The 19,812-nt window shown below is 41.7% G+C and overlaps 1 protein-coding gene across 1 annotated transcript in view; it reads left to right on the forward strand.

The window, feature by feature from the left end:
* LOC126092749 (cilia- and flagella-associated protein 44) overlaps nucleotides 1-19,812 on the forward strand; it is a 668,515-nt gene that overhangs the window by 598,229 nt on the left and 50,474 nt on the right. Inside the window, exon 24 of the mRNA XM_049908475.1 lies at nucleotides 5,118-5,317. Coding sequence (XP_049764432.1) covers nucleotides 5,118-5,317 — 200 coding nt within the window. The remainder of the gene's footprint in view (nucleotides 1-5,117; nucleotides 5,318-19,812) is intronic.

Raw genomic sequence — 19,812 nt, forward strand, 5'->3', positions numbered from 1 at the left:
TTTTTTATATATATATATATATATATATTTATAATAGAAGGAAACATTCCACGAAGGAAAAACTCTTTGCCTTTACAAGTGTCTGCTTGTGTCTGTGTATGTGTGGATGGATATGTGTGTGTGTGCGAGTGTATACCTGTCCTTTTTTCCCCATAAGGTAAGTCTTTCCGCTCCCGGGATTGGAATGACTCCTTACCCTCTCCCTTAAAACCCATATCCTTTTGTCTTTCCTTCTCCTTCCCTCTTTCCTGACGAGGCAACCGTTGGTTGCGAAAGCTTGGATTTTGTGTGTATGTTTGTGTTTGTTTGTGTGTCTGTCGACCTGCCAGCACTTTCATTTGGTAAGTCACATCATCTTTATATATATATATATATATATATATATGTGTGTGTGTGTGTATTAAAAATCCCCTTTTAAAAACACTGGGGATTTTAACTGCTCGATGGGAATACATTTACCAGTCAGTTATACACATCAAAAATAACATTGGTAATTACTGCACAAACAGATATGTCCATGAACATACAACAAGAGATAGACTCAACTTGCATGGTTCAGGTGGTTGGTGATGAGGAACACTGAAGGAAATGACTGTCAGTCTGCTTAACATCACACTGGCAAAGAACTGACTCCACAGAGAAACCCCAAGTCTGCAGATTGGTTGTGCATCTTGTTGTGTTTGATCGTAATCTATTGAGAGACCTCCATATTGACCACTTCTGCAAATGTCCAGGGGAAGTTCTTCCTTTGGAGCCATCCATTCACCCATATACTGACATTTCTCCCACCATCACGAGATCCCTGCTGCATGTGGATTCTCAATGAGAGCCACAGTAGTTGTCAAGAAGCTCTTTGTTGATTTTAGTCTAGGATGTGCGGGCCATGTAGTGGATGGGCTTCCTTCATTGGGATTTGTCTCCTCTCTTATGCCTCATCTGACATAAATGTAATGACATTGAAAATAATCTCTCTTGCCTGGCTATGCAGAACTCTTCCTGCCCCTATAGTGATTGCAGACTGTGATGCGATGCCGTGTATACCGCTGCGCTCACTCGACGTGCACTAGCCGGGTGCTTGGATTAGCACTCCGTGGCGTACCTGTCAATTTTCGCACTATGTTATTTCCGGCTGCCACTTTCTGTTTGGTGTTTAGGCAATGATTCTTATATGTTAGTGTGCGATCCAGAGTTACTCCAAGATATCTGGGAGTATGATTATGTTTGAGTATGATGCCTCCCCAGGATATATTTAAGGATATCTTTGCCTGTTTATTCTTCAGGTGGAAAGTGCAGGTCTGAGTCTTGGCAGGATTAGGTTTCAAGTAATTCCCATGATAGTAAACAATGAATTCTTCCAAAGATTTTGATAGTGTATCTTCTACAATCTCAAACAGTCAGCCTGAGTAGTGATAGCGCAATCATCAGCATAAATAAAGTTTCGAGTTCCTTCAGGAAATGTAATTCATACATGAAAGAAATGCTTACAAAACACTTTGTTCAACCAGCTCTTGGGTATTGCTTGCCAACTTGAGACCATTAGTGGGTTTGATCCATTGAAGAGTAGCATGTTTTCTCAAGAGATTGTTTAGTCGGCATGAAGGCATTACAGTGATGCTCAACAAACTTCAGTGGCAGATGCTACAAGAGAGGCATTATGCATCATGGAGAGTCATCTGTTAGTGATTCCTGTCATATCCTGCATGGTGCAGCAGAGCAGCATCATCAGTTGCTGCTGCTGTTTCAAGAGTTCAATAATTGTTGAATCCATTCTGGGCTTTTAAGTTTACCATCTGAAACAGGCACAAATTTCATCGTTAGTAAGTGTGTGTCTTCACCAGTTTTGTTCTTGTACTAACACCAGCTTATTACAGTTGCACAGTAGAATCTCTAGAGGAGTGAATGAGACACAAACAATGCAATCACTGTCATTATAGACTACAGAAAAATCTGATGAACGAATACTCCAAGCAAACCCTGTTTGTAGAGCAAGGGCCAACACCAAGCTGACAAATTTGACATGTGTCAGCAGGATAGATTAGATGAGAGACTGCTCTCCAAGGGATCCATGGAAAATGATAACTGTAATGTAAAAAAGCAATAAGTAAGTGTTTTGCAACATTAGGAACAAACAGCTATAGTGTAGTTGAAGAGAGAACAAATACAGTAATAATGAGATAATTGATGTAACAAGGAGGTGTAGATCCAGCAATGGTAAATACAGAACTGGCTGTACACTACTAAGCTGGCCCTTTTATTCACAGACTACAGCCAGAGAAGTTGTCCACAAGACATGACAGAAGCAATACTTGTGGCGTCATCTAGAGTCCCACACTGGAAGTGCTCTCAGTTGTGCACAAATAGCTATGAACATCATATCACTGCCAAGTTATGAAACCAAAGACTCCATTTGGTTGAATCTCCAGTCCATGTGGCATGTGGTAGCACCTATGATTTCCAATACAGTTACTTACATACATATCCTATTTTACCAATTCTAGTAGGGCTAAATGTATGAAAGAAATAATTATTGCAATGGATGCTGATACCTTCTATGATTATGAGAATGACAACCTACTATTCAAGACAATAAGGGTATAATCCCATGACAGCTGGGTCATTGTCTGCATATATGTGGTAAGCCATCTGTGAAAAAACTCTTCAACTATGATTGAACAAAAGAAATGGCAGTATTTCATGGTTTACATTATGAAGCACTGAAAAGTCTCTAATTATCTGGGTTAGAAAAATGGTGCAGTATTTGTGTTAACACAATATGTTTTCTAGAAAAAAGTAATAAGAAATACTTGCTAGATATTCACATATTTTTGCTTGATAAGAACTCATTGCTTATGTACAGACAGTTGCAGCTCCCCACATTTTCCTCAGCAGAAGATGTTGTATTATAATTCCCTTATGACTACAATTTCTTATATAATGATTCTTATCTTAATGTAACAGCAAACTGCTGCTAAGGACCTGTGAATCTCTCATTTACTTGCTGGATATGATTTTGATAAACTTGTTAATACTCCCATTGGCTGGAGTCATATTGGATTTCCCCAGTATCTAGTTATCAACTGAGGGTAAGTATGAGCGACTATGACAAAAGCCAGATTCCAGTGCCTGGGAGTGAGCATCTCAGAAAATGTGAAGCTAGTTGGCTGTTTGTGTGCTACTGTCATGAGCACCTGTGGAAAGTTGTTGAAGAATGCTGAAAGCATGAGTAGGCGACAAGAAGTCGGACATCCACATCTCATCACAGAAGTGGGGGTCAGAGGCTTGCCTGCTCTGTAAAGCAGGACAGGCAGCAATCTGCAGCAGATGTGATGACAGGGTACAGTGCTGGTGGAGGCACCAGTGTATTGGACCACACCATTCAGTGGTCAATGTTGAACATGCTGTTCCACAACAGAGGACCCCTGCGCATTACTATGGTGATCCAACAACATCATCATTTACGATTACAGTGGGTTCAGGGTCATCAAGATTGGACCACAGATCAATGGAATCATGTTACTTGGTTAAATGAATCCAGTTTATTGTTAAACCAGGTCAATGGTCATGTCCAGATAAGTTGCCAGCCAGGTGAATGGCTACTCAAAATGTGCAGCGCGCCACTTACACAGGCTGAAGGGAGCAGTATTATGTTTTGGGGACATTTACCTGGCCTTCCATAGGACCTGTGGTAGTAATTGAAGGCACCATGACAAATGTGAACTATGTGAACATTATTAGGGACCGCCTGTAACCCTTTATGCTTGATGTGTTCCTCAACAGTGATGATATCATGCAGCAGGATTACTGTCCATGTCAAAAGGCCAGAATCATGTTGCAAAGGTTTGAGGAGGATGATAGTGAACTCACGTTGATATCCTAGCCATCAAATTCAGCTTCTCTGGATCCAATGAAACACAAGTGGGATGCTATCGGGTGCCAGCTCTATGCCCACAAGCCAACTGCCCATAAATTAAAGGAAGTGTGTGACCTGTGCCTAGGCATCTGATCCCACAAATCTCTGGAAACCTACCAAGTATCTGTTGAATCCATGGCATGCAGAATCACTTCTGAATTGCTTTCCAGACATGGACCAATACTCTTTTAAGTAGGCTGACTGCCTTGCAAAGGACCTAGGTCTGATTGCCGGTACTGCCAGGGATTTTTCCTTGTTTCTTGGCAGGACTGGAGTGGGGTGCACTTGGCCTCCGACAAATGAGGAGCTGCTTGAGTGAGAAGTAGTGTGCAGACCCCATGCCTCTCCATACTGAATGGTGCCATTAGTAGAGAATGACACGGCATTTGGTCAGTCTTGAGTGGCCCATCTGGGCCAGAACATGGAGCTTTGCTTTTGCTTACTGTATCTACCACAAGTTTCTGATATACAGCTTTATGAGGTCCACCAGAAATGAAATATGACATGTCTAGAGGGAGGACAAGACTGATTGAATTCCTAGATGTATTCACAATCAGTTCACAAACTGCTTTGGTAATGCGAGAGAGTGGTAGCTGCAGTCTGTTATCTAAGAATGGCTAATACTCTCCAAAATACAATGTGATGATCAAAGATGTACAGAGGAATAGTCCCAAGAGATTTGACACAAACGTAAGTAGAACCTACCTGAAGGAATTTTGTAATTTAGCTTCAATAATCATACAAACATTGGAAATATCAGTTTATGAGAAACAAATTAGGCTCCAGTCCCTTGTTTTCAAGAAAGTGTTCTCAATATGATCCATGAAAATTTTGCTATAGCAAGGAACTGTTCTGCTTCCCAAGACCATATCTCTTATCCCTTTGCTTGCAGAAGACAAAGTGAAGAAAAATCAGTTTATAGCTTTGTATCAGAAGAGTACTGCTGAAGTAAATGATAAGAAGCCAGCAAGCTATTTACATAACAAATGTTAAAGGAGAGCAATGCACTTCAGTGATAACTAGCATAGAGGGAACGATGATGTCAGACATTTCACGAAATGTTTAATGTTGGAAAGTAAATAAGATCAAGGCCAACTAGAAAAAGTTGTACTGTGATTATTATGTTAAGTCCTGTTTATATAGAATTCTGTTTCCTATTGGCGCTTAACAAAGAGGCTTTACATATGTGCTTTTCTGTCAATATTAGCGTGAGAAACAAAGAAGACTGAATGAAGTGGAGGCTACAGTGATCCTTCGACTAAACCAGTTGCAGTATTTCAATGATTTGAGAGCTCCATTCCAAAAGCTTGATGATAAATTGCTATTCCTGAATTTAACATTAAAAAAGCTCTATAACCGTGTTGGAGAACTACGAATGGAGACTCTTGAGCAAAAGGAAAGGCACAGGTATGTAACAGAAACAATATTTCAGTGGTATCTAAAGATAAGTAATATTTTTAATGTGGTGAAGTTTGGAGTGAAAAGATCTTTCTCATGGCCATCATCAATTAATATACTTTGTAGAATAACAATTAACTAAAAATCTATGAAAATTGTTTTTTTAGGGTAACTGTAAGGACTATAAATTTGACAATATGCAATTTATGTACACAGGAATGCTAAAAGTAATGCCTCCAAACTTTTTATTTGAAAACTCGTAAAGGTTTTTAAATGATGCACATGTTATCAACATTCTACATTTTCATTCTTCATGTCTGCATACTTATTTCTCAATGTAGACATCCTGGCGATGGGCACATTTCTCCCAGCAAGAAACGAATTTGTTGATAATGTCATGTAGAATGTTTAGCTTCATTGACAGAGCCACAAACACATCTCTGGTTGAACTGCCTTATCACTATAAAGTGAAGTCCTCTAAGATATATTTTAATTTTCAGAAATAGCTGAGAATCAGGTGGGGCCAGGTCAGGACTATAATAAGGGTGATCAATGACAAACCCAAGCCATCAGATTGTTGCAGACATTGCAGTGTCCATGTGTGGTCTGGCCTTCTCATGCTGAAGGAGAGAGTATGCCATATGTGGACAAATGTTTTCTGTGGCTATAAATTTGATTACATCATATTGTTTCTCACATACCAATATAGTTACATTACACACTGCCATGTTATATGCTGCGGTTCAGAGCCTGCTATTGATGGAGGGTTGCAACTTGTGACAGCAAAGTATGAAAATCAGCTGAATAATATTCATGACATGCAATACTTCAACTGATACTGAGAATGGAATAAAAAATTTGGACACATCACTTCAGCACACTCTCATACATAGCAGCAGAAGTCTCAGTTTTCTAATGTTTTATTTTCAATTAGGTGCAGTCCTGTGGGCACCTGTGATGTGTGGTTGTGCTTACCAAAGGGCCTGGCTGTCTTTACTTTTATGGCTTTATGTGCACAGACACTCATCTGATGGCATATAATGGTGATGAGGATTCCATTGCAATGTGCTTTTATTACACTCAAAGGTAGTCATTGTAGTTGAATCAGCATAAGTTGGTCCCTGTCACTTGCAGTGGGCTGGCTGCAGCAGCTTCATGGGCCTGTCTCAACCAATAATGTAACACAGTTTTGTAAACATCTCTATGATAGTACCTCATCCTTACCACAGCTTTGTTGATGGCTTCTGTTCTCGCCTGCACCTGCACTTGTAGAGAATTTCACACTTGAAAGCCGGTAACAGTACTACAAGTTGTCAAGGAGTTTTTACATTGCCCGAACTGCAGTGTTTCTTTTGTCATGTAGCTCCATCGTGGGTTTCTGCCAATATCTGAAAACTGGGCCACATACAAAATCCTGTGAGCATCTGTTGACAACACTCTTCACTTTATTCCCACTGGCACCTTCCAGCCTCATCTTTTGTCTATCTGTCTTGCAGTATCACCAGAGGGTGTAATGGGGACACTAGTGTGAGTCCATTTTATTTAGTATCTTCACCAAATCAGGTGATAATAAACTATCAAATACCCCAATTATATCAATCATTACAATGATGGTATATTTGTTTTTGAGTTGTCAACAATATGCAGTGCATGATTCATGGTCACTGAATTCGTGGTGGATTTTCCATTTCTGAAATCATACTGCACAGAACTTATGCCACATATCTGTCTGTAATTTCTCAGACAGATGCATAGGTGCTTCTCTTTATTTTAGGTAGAGAATTTCCAAAGTAAATTGGCCTGTAAGATTTTGGCTTTCTGGTGTAACAATATTCCATGTACCTGTCCCTGCAGAAGACATTCATTTAATAATGTTGTCAGACATAAAACAATTTGGTCTTCTGACTAATGCAACACTTTTGCCATAATTATTCCCCTTAACTTCATTATTGCCAGTCTAACATCCTTGTCATCATATGGAATAGCAATCCAAACCATTCTAGCTATTCAGAACTAAGATTTCAGTAGTATTCAATGTCTTCCATTTTGTGTCATCTAGCAGCAGAATTCCTAAGTATTGCACTGAAATGAGCAAGATCAGCTGGAAGTATTCAGCATCTTCTCTGGCTGTCTGTCTTGCCCTACCAATGTATCACTATTATTTTGATTCTAGATGCTGTTATGTCACTTCTGCTATATTTTGATGTAATAAGATCTTCCAAGAACCCTGTCATTGGTATAGTGTCCATGAGGTGTGGTAGTGCACTGTCATAACAATGTGCATGCTGAAGCTTATAATCAATAAATTAAATAATTGAAGGATAATTACTAAGAAACATATTTAGTTGGAAAATCTGCTAAATGATGTAGGATTTATTTACAATAAGAATAGTAGAAACACCATGAAAATCAAAGTATATAGAATGGGGATATTTAAGTTTCAATTAAGCAAGCCTTTCAGAATTGACACTTGGTGGCTGGAGTGCAGGGAGGGTGCATGCACATTCTTGGGGAAGGCATGAATGATGGCCCTCAGTATCAGAAGCCAGCATGGCAGGCAAAGTCAGCAAGGTCTGAAAAGGGTAGGAGCAGGCACAGAGATACAGAGAAAAAATCCAAATTAAAAGTTAAGCACAGTTACCTGAGGAGGACATCCTTCTGCCCTCTGGATGTGCTACCCAGCTTTCCTGCACTCCAGCCAACTCTGAGTCAATTCTGATAGACTTGCTTAGTTAAAACTTAAATATCTCCATTCTATGTATTCTGATTGTTATGCTGTTTTTACCATTCTTATTATAATAAAATCCTGCACCATATAACAGGTTTTACAACTAAGTATGTTTCTTAGTTATTATTTTTTAATTGTTTAATTTGTTGATGTGAGTGAGAAACAGAAATGTGTAGGACAACCACATACAAGTTAGTGATGCACACCCATGCAGTGTGCTCAGGGTGTAGGTTGTGGTGACAGTAATTGACAAGGAACATGCCCACTCACTGATACATTTACTTATCATAAAGGAATACATTATCACCTAACAATATTTTCTAGCAGCAAAACTCTGTACTCTCGCAGTCGTGTAACTGCAGTGATGGCCACTGCACAATAGTTCTGCTTGAACACTGTTCCTGGAGGGCACACATTCCTTAGTGATCGAACAAATTATTTGATCACATAAATGCAGGAAAATGATGGACACATGAATGAATGAAACTGAAAACTGTCTTCTAAACCCATGGGGCAGCATGCATGTCACAATTGTGAAGAAATGAGCCCAAATGGTTGGTGCTAGCTAAACAATCTCATTTGTGTTGTGGGGTTCTTGTTTTATGCTCAATCCATGTGGCTTCTGGCAAGCAAAATCAGCCTCCTGGAGATGTGTTTACACTGCTCCATTGCTCAACTCGCACTGGCCTCTATTTTGTCTCCTGCACAACCATATGCATTTCCCATTGGCAAAGTTTGGCCTAATGGTAAATCTGTGGGCACATCAGCGAATGCTGGGTACCACTAACTTATGCTGGCTGTAACTACAGCTCAGGTGTTCATGCATTTCTCAGTGCAGTTGCCACAGCTGCCATTTCCTTCAGAGACCCTGTCCCCAGCAGGCTGTGTCATCAAATGTCCTCTAGTCAAGCTCCAGTCATTATCTCCTTTCTCACATGCAGCTTGTGTGTCACAGCCCCTGGACCTGTTTTCACATCCCTGTGTCTCCACTGCATTGGGTGTTGAAGCTGGATCAACTGCCATGTTAGTTTCTGTGTTTGCATTGCCATTGAACTCGGCACTTTGTGTGCAGGGCCGCAGCCTTGTCTGTAGCAGTTCTGGGACCACCATGCTCATACAAGTTAAGACGCTTCATGCAGTTCTCTTGCTTCCATTGTTTTGAGCATCAAGGCATTGAACTGTGAAAAATGTTACTTTGTGAACTCTTTATTTCATTATGTGTTAACTGTGCAACTCATGAATGCTTTGTTTCGTTATACCCTCTAAGGCAAAAAGAAACCATGCACCACCAATGAATCATCAGAATGGGATGGAAATCAGTAGATGTAATGTACACATAGAGGCAAACAAATAATGACAGTTTCATAAAAGTTGGATGAATTATTCAAGAGAAAGAGCTTCACAAACTGGGCAAGTCATGAACACGTTGGTTCACCTCTGGCACTAATGCAAGCAGTTATTCAGCTTGGCCTTGACTGATATAGTTGTTGGATTCCTCCTGAGGGATATTATGCCAAATTCTGTCCAACTGTTGCATTACATCATCAAAATCCTGAGATGGTTGGAAGGTGCTGCCCATAATGCTCCAAACATTCTCAAGTGGGGAGAGATCCAGTGACCTTGGTGGCCAAAGCAGGATTTGGTAAGCATGAAGACAAGTATTAGAAACTCTTGCTATATGCGAGTGCACATTATCTTACTGAAGTGGAAGCTCAGGATGGCTTGCCATGAAGGGCAACAAAACTGGGCTTAGAATATCGACGACATACCTCTGTGCTGTAAAGGTGCCTTGGATGACAACCAAACAGGTCCTGATATGAAAAGAAATGACAACCCAAACTATCACTCAGGACCGTCAGGCCGTATGGTGGGTGACAGTTGCGTTGGTACCCCACTGCTATCTTGGGCATCTCCAGACACATCTTGAGCCTGGAATCTGATTGAAGGAATAGATTTGCTGACAGGGATGAATCTAATTTCAAAATGAGTCCCGATGACCAGTGAAAATGTATCTGGAAATGCTTTGGACAGTGGTAAGATACCATCCTGATTGCCACCTGCCATATAGCTCAACAACCAGGAGTGTAGTTGCAACTGCCAACATCCAGTTTTTCTGAAATTGCAATAATTTGTTTGTCTGTATATGTACATCACATTTACTGATTTCTATCCAATTCAGATAATACCTTTGTGGTGTATCTTTCGTTTTTTGTCTTACAAGGGGAGGCCGCTAATTGCGAAATTCAGATTCTATTATACTGCGTATAATAAAAGCTCATGGCCAGAGGTGTAATGTGGCAAAGCACCAAGATGCACTTCTCAGCCATTGTCAAGAAAATTGACAGTTACAAGAAACCGTTGCGGTGAAGTACTCTCTACGATTAATACTTTTCTACAGCGTCGTGGCGCAGCGGTAAGCGCTCGGGTTCATAATCCGAAGGTCGTCGGATCGAATCTTGCGCCATGCAACTTTTTTTAGTATTTGTTTTTTGTAATTAAAATGTATACACACACACACATATATAATTCCCGGCAATCAGTTGCAACAATTATGCATGTAATAAGTTGTTGAAAGTCGTTGGTCGTGGAAAAACTGGCGACTTCGAACATCATTATGTTTTCTGCAAACAAAGTTGTATTTCACAAATGTTATTAGTTGTCTTCGTAATGTTTACCACGTATAGTTAACGGAAGACGTAGAAATGATATTCCGAATCAAATACGTATTGTGTAAGCCAAACGTTCGAATTAGAATAGAGACACCACGAACACAAATTTGCTGTGGCAGGTATGAAATATAAACTCCGTTACTCGCTCGTTACACTTGAAGGACAGATGTTGAATGGGCCGAAACGAGCCGCCGCATAACAGCATAGTTGCCTGCTAGCTTCGAAAGAAGGTAGGAATGGTCCCTAGCGCAACTTATAACATCGTCGAAAATCAATGCGTACGTGAGAGCTTTGGTACACCCTGTTAAACAAACGGAAAAATGGAGGCGGTACAATTGGAGAGTGATCTGGGCCCTTCGCATGAAAGTGATGTGATCGAAGAAGATTCTATACACAGTGAAGTGGCAAAACAAGAATTGGAAGATGCATTGGTATATTTTGAAAGCCTCCTTCGTAACAGTAATCGCATCGCAGCAGAAACGTCATCATCAATCAACGAAGAAGCCATGGTAATTGGGGAAGAAATGTTCCAGAATACGCTGCAAATGCTCGCCGAAAACACCCTCGTTCATGATGATGAACTGATAGACATTAATGAAATCGACGATAATAATGCGTACGAAGACAATGAAACGAGTCCCTTTGCCAACGAATCATCAGACGAATACGAGCCGGACGAGAAGAAAAAAAAAGGGTACGACTGTATTTCTCTGGATTACAAAATTAGAGCTGTCAATCTGGCCAAAGAACATCCAGGCTGGAGTCTCAAAACTCTACAAAAAAAAAGGGTGCTCTCGTTTGACAAATATGGGCTATTTATCCAGGTGGGAAGAGCAAATCAAACGTGGCGGTAGCAAATTTGATAAATATTGTACCATCGATTCATGGGTGCATGATCGCTTCGTAGAAGCTCGACAAAACTTCCAGCAAGTTACTACCAGAAACCTGCAGCAGTGGGCCTTGGGCGCTGCAAGTCAGTTCCCAGATTTCAAATTCAAAGCTTCAAAAACATGGGTCACTGCATTTAAAAAGAAGCATGGGATTCAGCAACGGAAAATCACAAAATTTGTTTCCCAGAAAGAGACGGCTACCCAAGATGAAATTTTGGCTGCAGCGGACACATTTCGGATCCAGACGCGAATGTTGATGACTAACTTCGACAAAGATTTCATAATTAATACTGATCAAACAGGTACGTAAAGAGCTGTTCACAAATGTCATATGACATGATGATAGAATATGATAATCTGATATATGATAGACAACACAGATTTCGTATATTTCTTATATAAACGATATTTTTACATTTTGTTTGTCAGGGTGCCAGTATCAGTCCATGTTCAACAGAACTCTCGCCTAAAAAGGGTCAAAGGCTGTCCTGGTAACCAAAGTGACGCATTCGTATACGGCACAATATTCAATCACGATGTCTGTACGAGTCTTGCCTCTTGTTTTCGTATGCCTCGAAGAGTCCACAGATACATTTAGACCCAGAGTACAGAAGACCAACATTGTTATTACATCCTCAAAATCCGGTAAACTAACAACGGGTTTGCTCATGGACTTCTTGCGTAATGCTTTGCAACCATACATACAAAAGAAAGTATTTCTCCTTCTGATTGACTCTTGGGGTGGGCAAACGAACCCGGCATTATACGATGAGATGTTCCAGGATGATAAGAAGTTACCAACGTGCACTATAAAAGCCATTCCTCCAAAGTGCAGTCCTCTCGTCCAACCGTGTGACGTATATTTTTACCGGCAGGTAAAAAATTTGATCAAGTGCCTTCCAAATTGTGCTTTTTTAATCGAGCGAAACCGTGACATCAACTCCTAAGATGACTGTATAAAAATCCAATCCACCATCCACCACCAATTGTCTTCTCCGATTTTTGCCGATATGATACAATACGCGTGGTATGCATCAAACCTGACGAACGATAGAACAATTTTTCAGAATGTCAATCAGATGTGTTTCCCAACAGATAATTTAAAAAACAATTGTTCTTGTAAAAATGCATCGTTTATCAGATGTGCTTGATGTCGTGCTGTTTTCTGCTTTCCATGTTTCTGTGACAACTATCACTATGGTTCGTGCGATACTCCAGCTACTTCTGGTCACTAATTGTTAATTATGTGTGAGTGTGTACTGAACTTTTCAATAAATTGTATTCACTTGAATATTATTTGTGATATTGTGTTTTATTTTAAGTATTATTTTTCCACGACAAACAACTTTCAACAAAGATGATGTGACTTACCAAACGAAAGTGCTGGCAGGTCGATAGACACACAAACAAACACAAACATACACACAAAATTCAATCTTACGCAACCAACGGTTGCTTCATCAGGAAAGACGGAAGGAGAGGGAAAGACAAAAGAATGTGGGTTTTAAGGGAGAGGGTAAGGAGTCATTCCAATCCCGGGAGCGGAAAGACTTACCTTAGGGGGAAAAAAGGACAGGTATACACTCGCACACACACCCATATCCAACCGCACATACACAGACACAAGCAGACATTTGTAAAGGCAAGAGTTTCGGCAGAGATGTCAGTCGAGGCGGAAATACAACTCTTTGCCTTTACAAATGTCTGCTTGTGTCTGTGTATGTGCGGTTGGATATGGGTGTGTGTGCGAGTGTATACCTGTCCTTTTTTCCCCCTAAGGTAAGTCTTTCCGCTCCCGGGATTGGAATGACTCCTTACCCTCTCCCTTAAAACCCACACCCTTTCGTCTTTTTTCCATCTCCTTCCCTCTTTCCTGATAAAGCAACCGTTGGTTGCAAAAGCTTGAATTTTGTGTGTATGTTTGTGTTTGTTTGTGTGTCTATCGACCGGCCAGCGCTTTCATTTGGTAAGTCACATCATCCTTCTTTTGAATTACAAGAAACAAATAATAAAAAAAATGTTGCATGGTGCAAGATTCGATCTGGCGACCATCGGATTATGAACCCGAGTGCTTACCGCTGCGCCACAACACTGTAGAAAATTATTAATTGTAGAGAGTATTTCACTGCAATGGTTTCTTTTAACTGTCGATTTTCTCGACAACAGCTGAGAAGTGCATCTTGGTGCTTTGCCACATTACACCTCTGGCCATGAGCTTTTATTATGCGCAGTATGAATCGAATCTGAATTTCACAATTGGTGGCCTCCCCTTGTTAGAGTGTATTAACTGCCAACCATAATTTGCTTGAGTGTTGGTGTCCTCAGAGATGAATCACATATGGCTGTGGACTCTGCACAGCTAGCCTCTGCTGTCAAGAGCCAGCAGGGCACAGACATGTTCACTGTGTACCCCACAACCCAAGTGCAGACATTACTGGCTGCCACCCAATCACTGTGGACTGGCCCGTACCATCTCACTTATGCTGACGTCACTGCAAAGCACATGGGCTCCAAATATGCTAGTGGCAAGTTGGTCACTGGCATCTCCCAGAGCTCCTGAGCTCTACTCTCAATGGGGAAAGGGAGAGGGAGTGGGGGGGGGGGTGATCTTTGTGGAAGCTATCTGAGATATGCATGAATGCCAGAGCCATAGTTAAAGGCAGCACAAGTTAGCAGTGCCTGGCATTCACTGAAATGACCATGGATTTACCATTAACCAAATTTAGGCCAAGATGCAATACACATGGGTGTGCAGGACATAAACCAGAGGCTAGCGTGAACTGGGCTATGGAATGGTGTAAAAATCTCTCAAGGCATCTCTGCTGGCTGTGGGCCACATGAGTCTAGCTCAACATGGGCTTCCCACTATGCGTACAGGAGTATTTAGTCAGTGCTGTCCATTCATCCATCTCATTTCATCATGACTGCAATGTACATGGTGGCCCATGGGACAGGAAGACTATCATCAGTTTCATCTGCTCATGTGTCCATTATGTTCATGTGGTTATGGGATCTGACAACATGCTCAATCACTGCTGAGTGAACACCCTCTGGGAACATTGTTCAAGGAGAGTTATTGTGCAGACTTTCACTACTAGAAAATATTGTTAAGTGGCAGTGCATCTCTTTATGACAAATAAATGTATCATTGTACAGGCATGTTACTTGTCAGTCACCATCACCAGTGCCTACAGAGAGCACAGTGCATGAGTGTGGCAATAAAGCTGGTTCACTACACCAGTAAGATGTAACTTGTAACTTGCGGGCTTTCAAATAAAAAATGCGATGATGGTAGTGCGGTAGTCATCAACTACGTACCCACTGACTCAGAGTTGAAATACACTCCTGGAAATTGAAATAAGAACACCGTGAATTCATTGTCCCAGGAAGGGGAAACTTTATTGACACATTCCTGGGGTCAGATACATCACATGATCACACTGACAGAACCACAGGCACATAGACACAGGCAACAGAGCATGCACAATGTCGGCACTAGTACAGTGTATATCCACCTTTTGCAGCAATGCAGGCTGCTATTCTCCCATGGAGACGATCGTAGAGATGCTGGATGCAGTCCTGTGGAACGGCTTGCCATGCCATTTCCACCTGGCGCCTCAGTTGGACCAGCGTTCGTGCTGGACGTGCAGACCGCGTGAGACGACGCTTCATCCAGTCCCAAACATGCTCAATGGGGGACAGATCCGGAGATCTTGCTGGCCAGGGAAGTTGACTTACACCTTCTAGAGCACGTTGGGTGGCACGGGATACATGCGGACGTGCATTGTCCTATTGGAACAGCAAGTTCCCTTGCCGGTCTAGGAATGGTAGAACGATGGGTTCGATGACGGTTTGGATGTACCGTGCACTATTCAGTGTCCCCTCGATGATCACCAGTGGTGTACGGCCAGTGTAGGAGATCGCTCCCCACACCATGATGCCGGGTGTTGGCCCTGTGTGCCTCGGTCGTATGCAGTCCTGATTGTGGCGCTCACCTGCACGGCGCCAAACACGCATACGACCATCATTGGCACCAAGGCAGAAGCGACTCTCATCGCTGAAGACGACACGTCTCCATTCGTCCCTTCATTCACGCCTGTCGCGATACCACTGGAGGCGGGCTGCACGATGTTGGGGCGTGAGCGGAAGACGGCCTAACAGTGTGCGGGACCGTAGCCCAGCTTCATGGAGACGGTTGCGAATGGTCCTCGCCGATACCCCAGGAGCAACAGTGTCCCTAATTTGCTGGGAAGTGGCAGTGCGGTCCCCTACGGCACTGCGTAGGATCCTACGGTCTTGGCGTGCATCCGTGCGTCGCTGCGGTCCGGTCCCAGGTCGACGGGCACGTGCACCTTCCGCCGACCACTGGCGACAACATCGATGTACTGTGGAGACCTCACGCCCCACGTGTTGAACAATTCGGCGGTACGTCCACCCGGCCTCCCGCATGCCCACTATACGCCCTCGCTCAAAGTCCGTCAACTGCACATACGGTTCACGTCCACGCTGTCGCGGCATGCTACCAGTGTTAAAGACTGCGATGGAGCTCCGTATGCCACGGCAAACTGGCTGACACTGACGGCGGCGGTGCACAAATGCTGCGCAGCTAGCACCATTCGACGGCCAACACCGCGGTTCCTGGTGTGTCCGCTGTGCTGTGCGTGTGATCATTGCTTGTACAGCCCTCTCGCAGTGTCCGGAGCAAGTATGGTGGGTCTGACACACCGGTGTCAATGTGTTCTTTTTTCCATTTCCAGGAGTGTATTAAAAGTTTTAGCTGGTTTCGTTGTCTGGTGGCTGGGATATATAGTTGCCACATTGCAAGCCAAATACTGCTGAGTCTACAGTATACAATATGAATATACACATGAATTGAATGGTCGAAGATTCCTATCACTCGGCAATTGTGAATTTTTAATGCAACATAGTCATCTATAAATGAAAGATTGCAATTAAATAAATTCTAAACATACTATTTTAACGACTTTAAATGATGGGTATGATAGTAGAAGTACTTTTCAGAATGCGGTATATTTCTTCAAAACACTTATTGGTTCGATGGTCCAGCAGTTAAATAAAATATAAATTGAATAACAGGGAAACAATAGATTCCTACTTCACGTAATTAGTTATTAATGACAACATAGCCCATGAGATATTCACTTCTGAATGCATACTATGTCTTCACCACAGAAAGCATGGAAATCTCACATGTTCACAAGTAGGCACTCTGAAGTATTTCCATCTCCCGCAATCAAGCGCAAGCCGCTCCACACTCTCCAAGTCTTTCCTGCAACTGTACGTCCATCACACCATCACGTCTAACACTTCCAGTGCCGTGTGCCATACTCAGAACTCTTCTTGCACTTCCGTCCAGTCTCCCCATTCACAAGCGCTGTGATTGGCTAGAGTGCTTGCACCATATCTTCAAGCCTACGCACCCACAAAAACATGATGAAACACATTCAAAATACTGGATTTACATTTAAATAACTTGAAATTAAATAAATATTCCTACGGCTGGACCATAAACACGCTCTAACACACATTATTAGATACATAAACAAATTAAACAAACATATATCAAAGGAATAGAACAAAAGGTAGACCAGTAGCCCAATGTCTCTGTGCTTTCTGAAACACACTAAATATTTAACCAATTTCTTCATGAATAGTTTATATCAGATATAGACAAAAACATAGATGAATAAATATATTTATAAGCATGCTGCTACCGTTTTTTTGTGTCACTGTGGAGTACTTATGGCCTGGTGTGATCAATAGTAATCGGCCTCTTAGACCTCCAATAACTCATGTAGTATTCAAGCTAAATGCCTGTAATTTATACAAATTTAGGTTTACACTAATAGCTTTCTAAAGACACATCGATCGACAAAATCGGATGAACCATTTGGATTTTGGAAATTTGTTGCTGGGTGTTATTTGTATAATTTATTGTCAGATACTAAACTTTAAACTAATAAAGATATTAAAAATCACATTACACCATCAGAATCATCATGCAAATAATGGTAATGTATATATTTCTTTTTGAGGTATCATGATTCATCTGGCTACTATTAATTTCTATATGAACAGTGAAATGTCTGCCATGATGGTTTCACAAAGTCCACCACCTTTGGCACTCTTGGCCTACAAGTCTCTTTCATCGACACAGCATCACCATGAAATCCCCAACCACGCAGTTCCTGGACCCCGCCTAACATTCGACACCACGTGTTTGCTGCCGGGCTGCGGCTTGCCGAGAGCCCATGCGGCCATGCCAACTCCGAACTTAGAATATTTCCAGGGCACCACAACTCACCCGTTACCTCACAAACTGGTAATCCTAACCTTTCTGCTTCACTCTCAGGCTGATGATCAACAAATTAAACAATTAAAGGATAATGATTAAGAAATGCAATTAGTTGGAAACCCTGTCAAATGCTACAGAATTTTATTACAATAAGAATGGCAGGAACAGCATAACAACCAGAGTATATAGAGTGGAGAGATTTAAGTAAGTGAGGCTATCAGAACCGGAGGTGGCGTGTTCATGGGAAGGCCAGATAGCACATTTTGGGGGCAGTGTGTGAACAGTGGCCCCCAATATCACAGGTCAGCATGGTGGGCAAAGCCAGCAGGGCCTGGAAAGGTTAGGAGTAGGCACAGGGACACAGAGAAAGGATGCAAAAATTTAAGATGCAATTCTTGAGGACATCCATTCATTAGGCCCCTTTGGGTGAGTTCATCAGTGTACCCAGGTGAAAGGAAAAATAGTCCATCTTACATATGATTTTGGCGGAACATAAAGAATTTGTCACATATTTTCAAGTAATGTTTAGAACTTGTCTCCATGTATATAAATCATAGAGAATGATGTAATTACAAGGAGAGTGAACATTTAGTAAACTGTGCTGCCTGATGTCACTGGCACCAACAATTTTGAGCAGTGTAGTGACATACCTTTATTAGAGAGATGTGGCTCAGTGGTTGAACTGTGTGGATGTGTGCCCAGGGTTGCTCTGCCTTGATTGCACAGTAAGCTTTGCTATTGCATCTGATGTGCTGGTGCAAACAGTGGAAAATCCAGGATGAAATGTAACAATATTATGAAAAGGAAAGTTGCTACTCACCTTATAGTGTAGATGCTGAGTCACAGATAGGCACAACATAAAGATTGTCACGATATAAGCTTTCGACCAAATATTGCTAAAATATAAGAATGTGATTGAAGTACTTTCTGCTGCTGACAAACTGCTGAGGTCTAGATGCTGGTAGTTAATGAGCAGGGCTTGTGCCATGTGCAATGTGTCACCCCTGCTTTTGAAGATAGGTTGAGTGCAGCATACTGGCAAGCACTACTCAAGTGTTGTGGTATTGCTGTCACCGATGACCTTTTTTGTCGTGATTAGCAGTTTGTGGGATTTGTTGACTTGGGGCATATCAAAATGTTTTTCTACAGCTTTCCTAACTATCACGGTGAGGTGTGAGAAGTCGTGAGTGGCAAAGAGCATTAGTTGCATCTTCCTGACAGAGATTAACTGTGTTGTGTTGTTTATAAAACTTAAACTCGTATGTGAGTGATCTTTCGTATGTGTCCTTTGTACCACTGGTAATGGCACACTTGCATTTGAGCAAGCTCTGTGAATTCTAATGGGCATCATTTTTTAATTTGTTTTGATATAATGACGAATGGTCAGTCACTTAATTTGAGGATATTGGGACTCCATAATGTAGTTCACTTCACCAGAATTACTTCCTCTTTATTAATACTTGTGTACAAGGTGCCCCTCAGGCTCCAAATGCGAGTAATGTGTATTGTTTAAATATTTCAAAGACGCTGTCTTTATCATTCGTTTCCTTTCAGCTGATGTGACAACAATCAACCAGTTCACGCCAAAATAGAAAGAATCATCATCAGCAAAGCCACCTTGCCAATCAAATCATGTCATAGGATCATGTGACTTGTGAGGCTGAGGGCTCCTGGACATGCTACTGAGTAATGTCTTTCACTTCTGTTCTGATCTGCTGCATTGAGCAGACGCTTAATGGATTGGGTCCCTTCTTCTTCAAGATGGATGTGATGCCACTGTACTTATCTTCTCTCACCCCTGAAGTGATATTTATGATGTAATTGCCATGAACAAATAAACCAATATGGTTTCTTTTTATACACCTGCATACCGGATATTAATTACAAGCCCACACCACTTT

The sequence above is a fragment of the Schistocerca cancellata genome, chromosome 7 (genome assembly GCF_023864275.1).
Source record: "Schistocerca cancellata isolate TAMUIC-IGC-003103 chromosome 7, iqSchCanc2.1, whole genome shotgun sequence".
NCBI classification, from domain to species: Eukaryota; Metazoa; Arthropoda; class Insecta; order Orthoptera; family Acrididae; genus Schistocerca; species Schistocerca cancellata.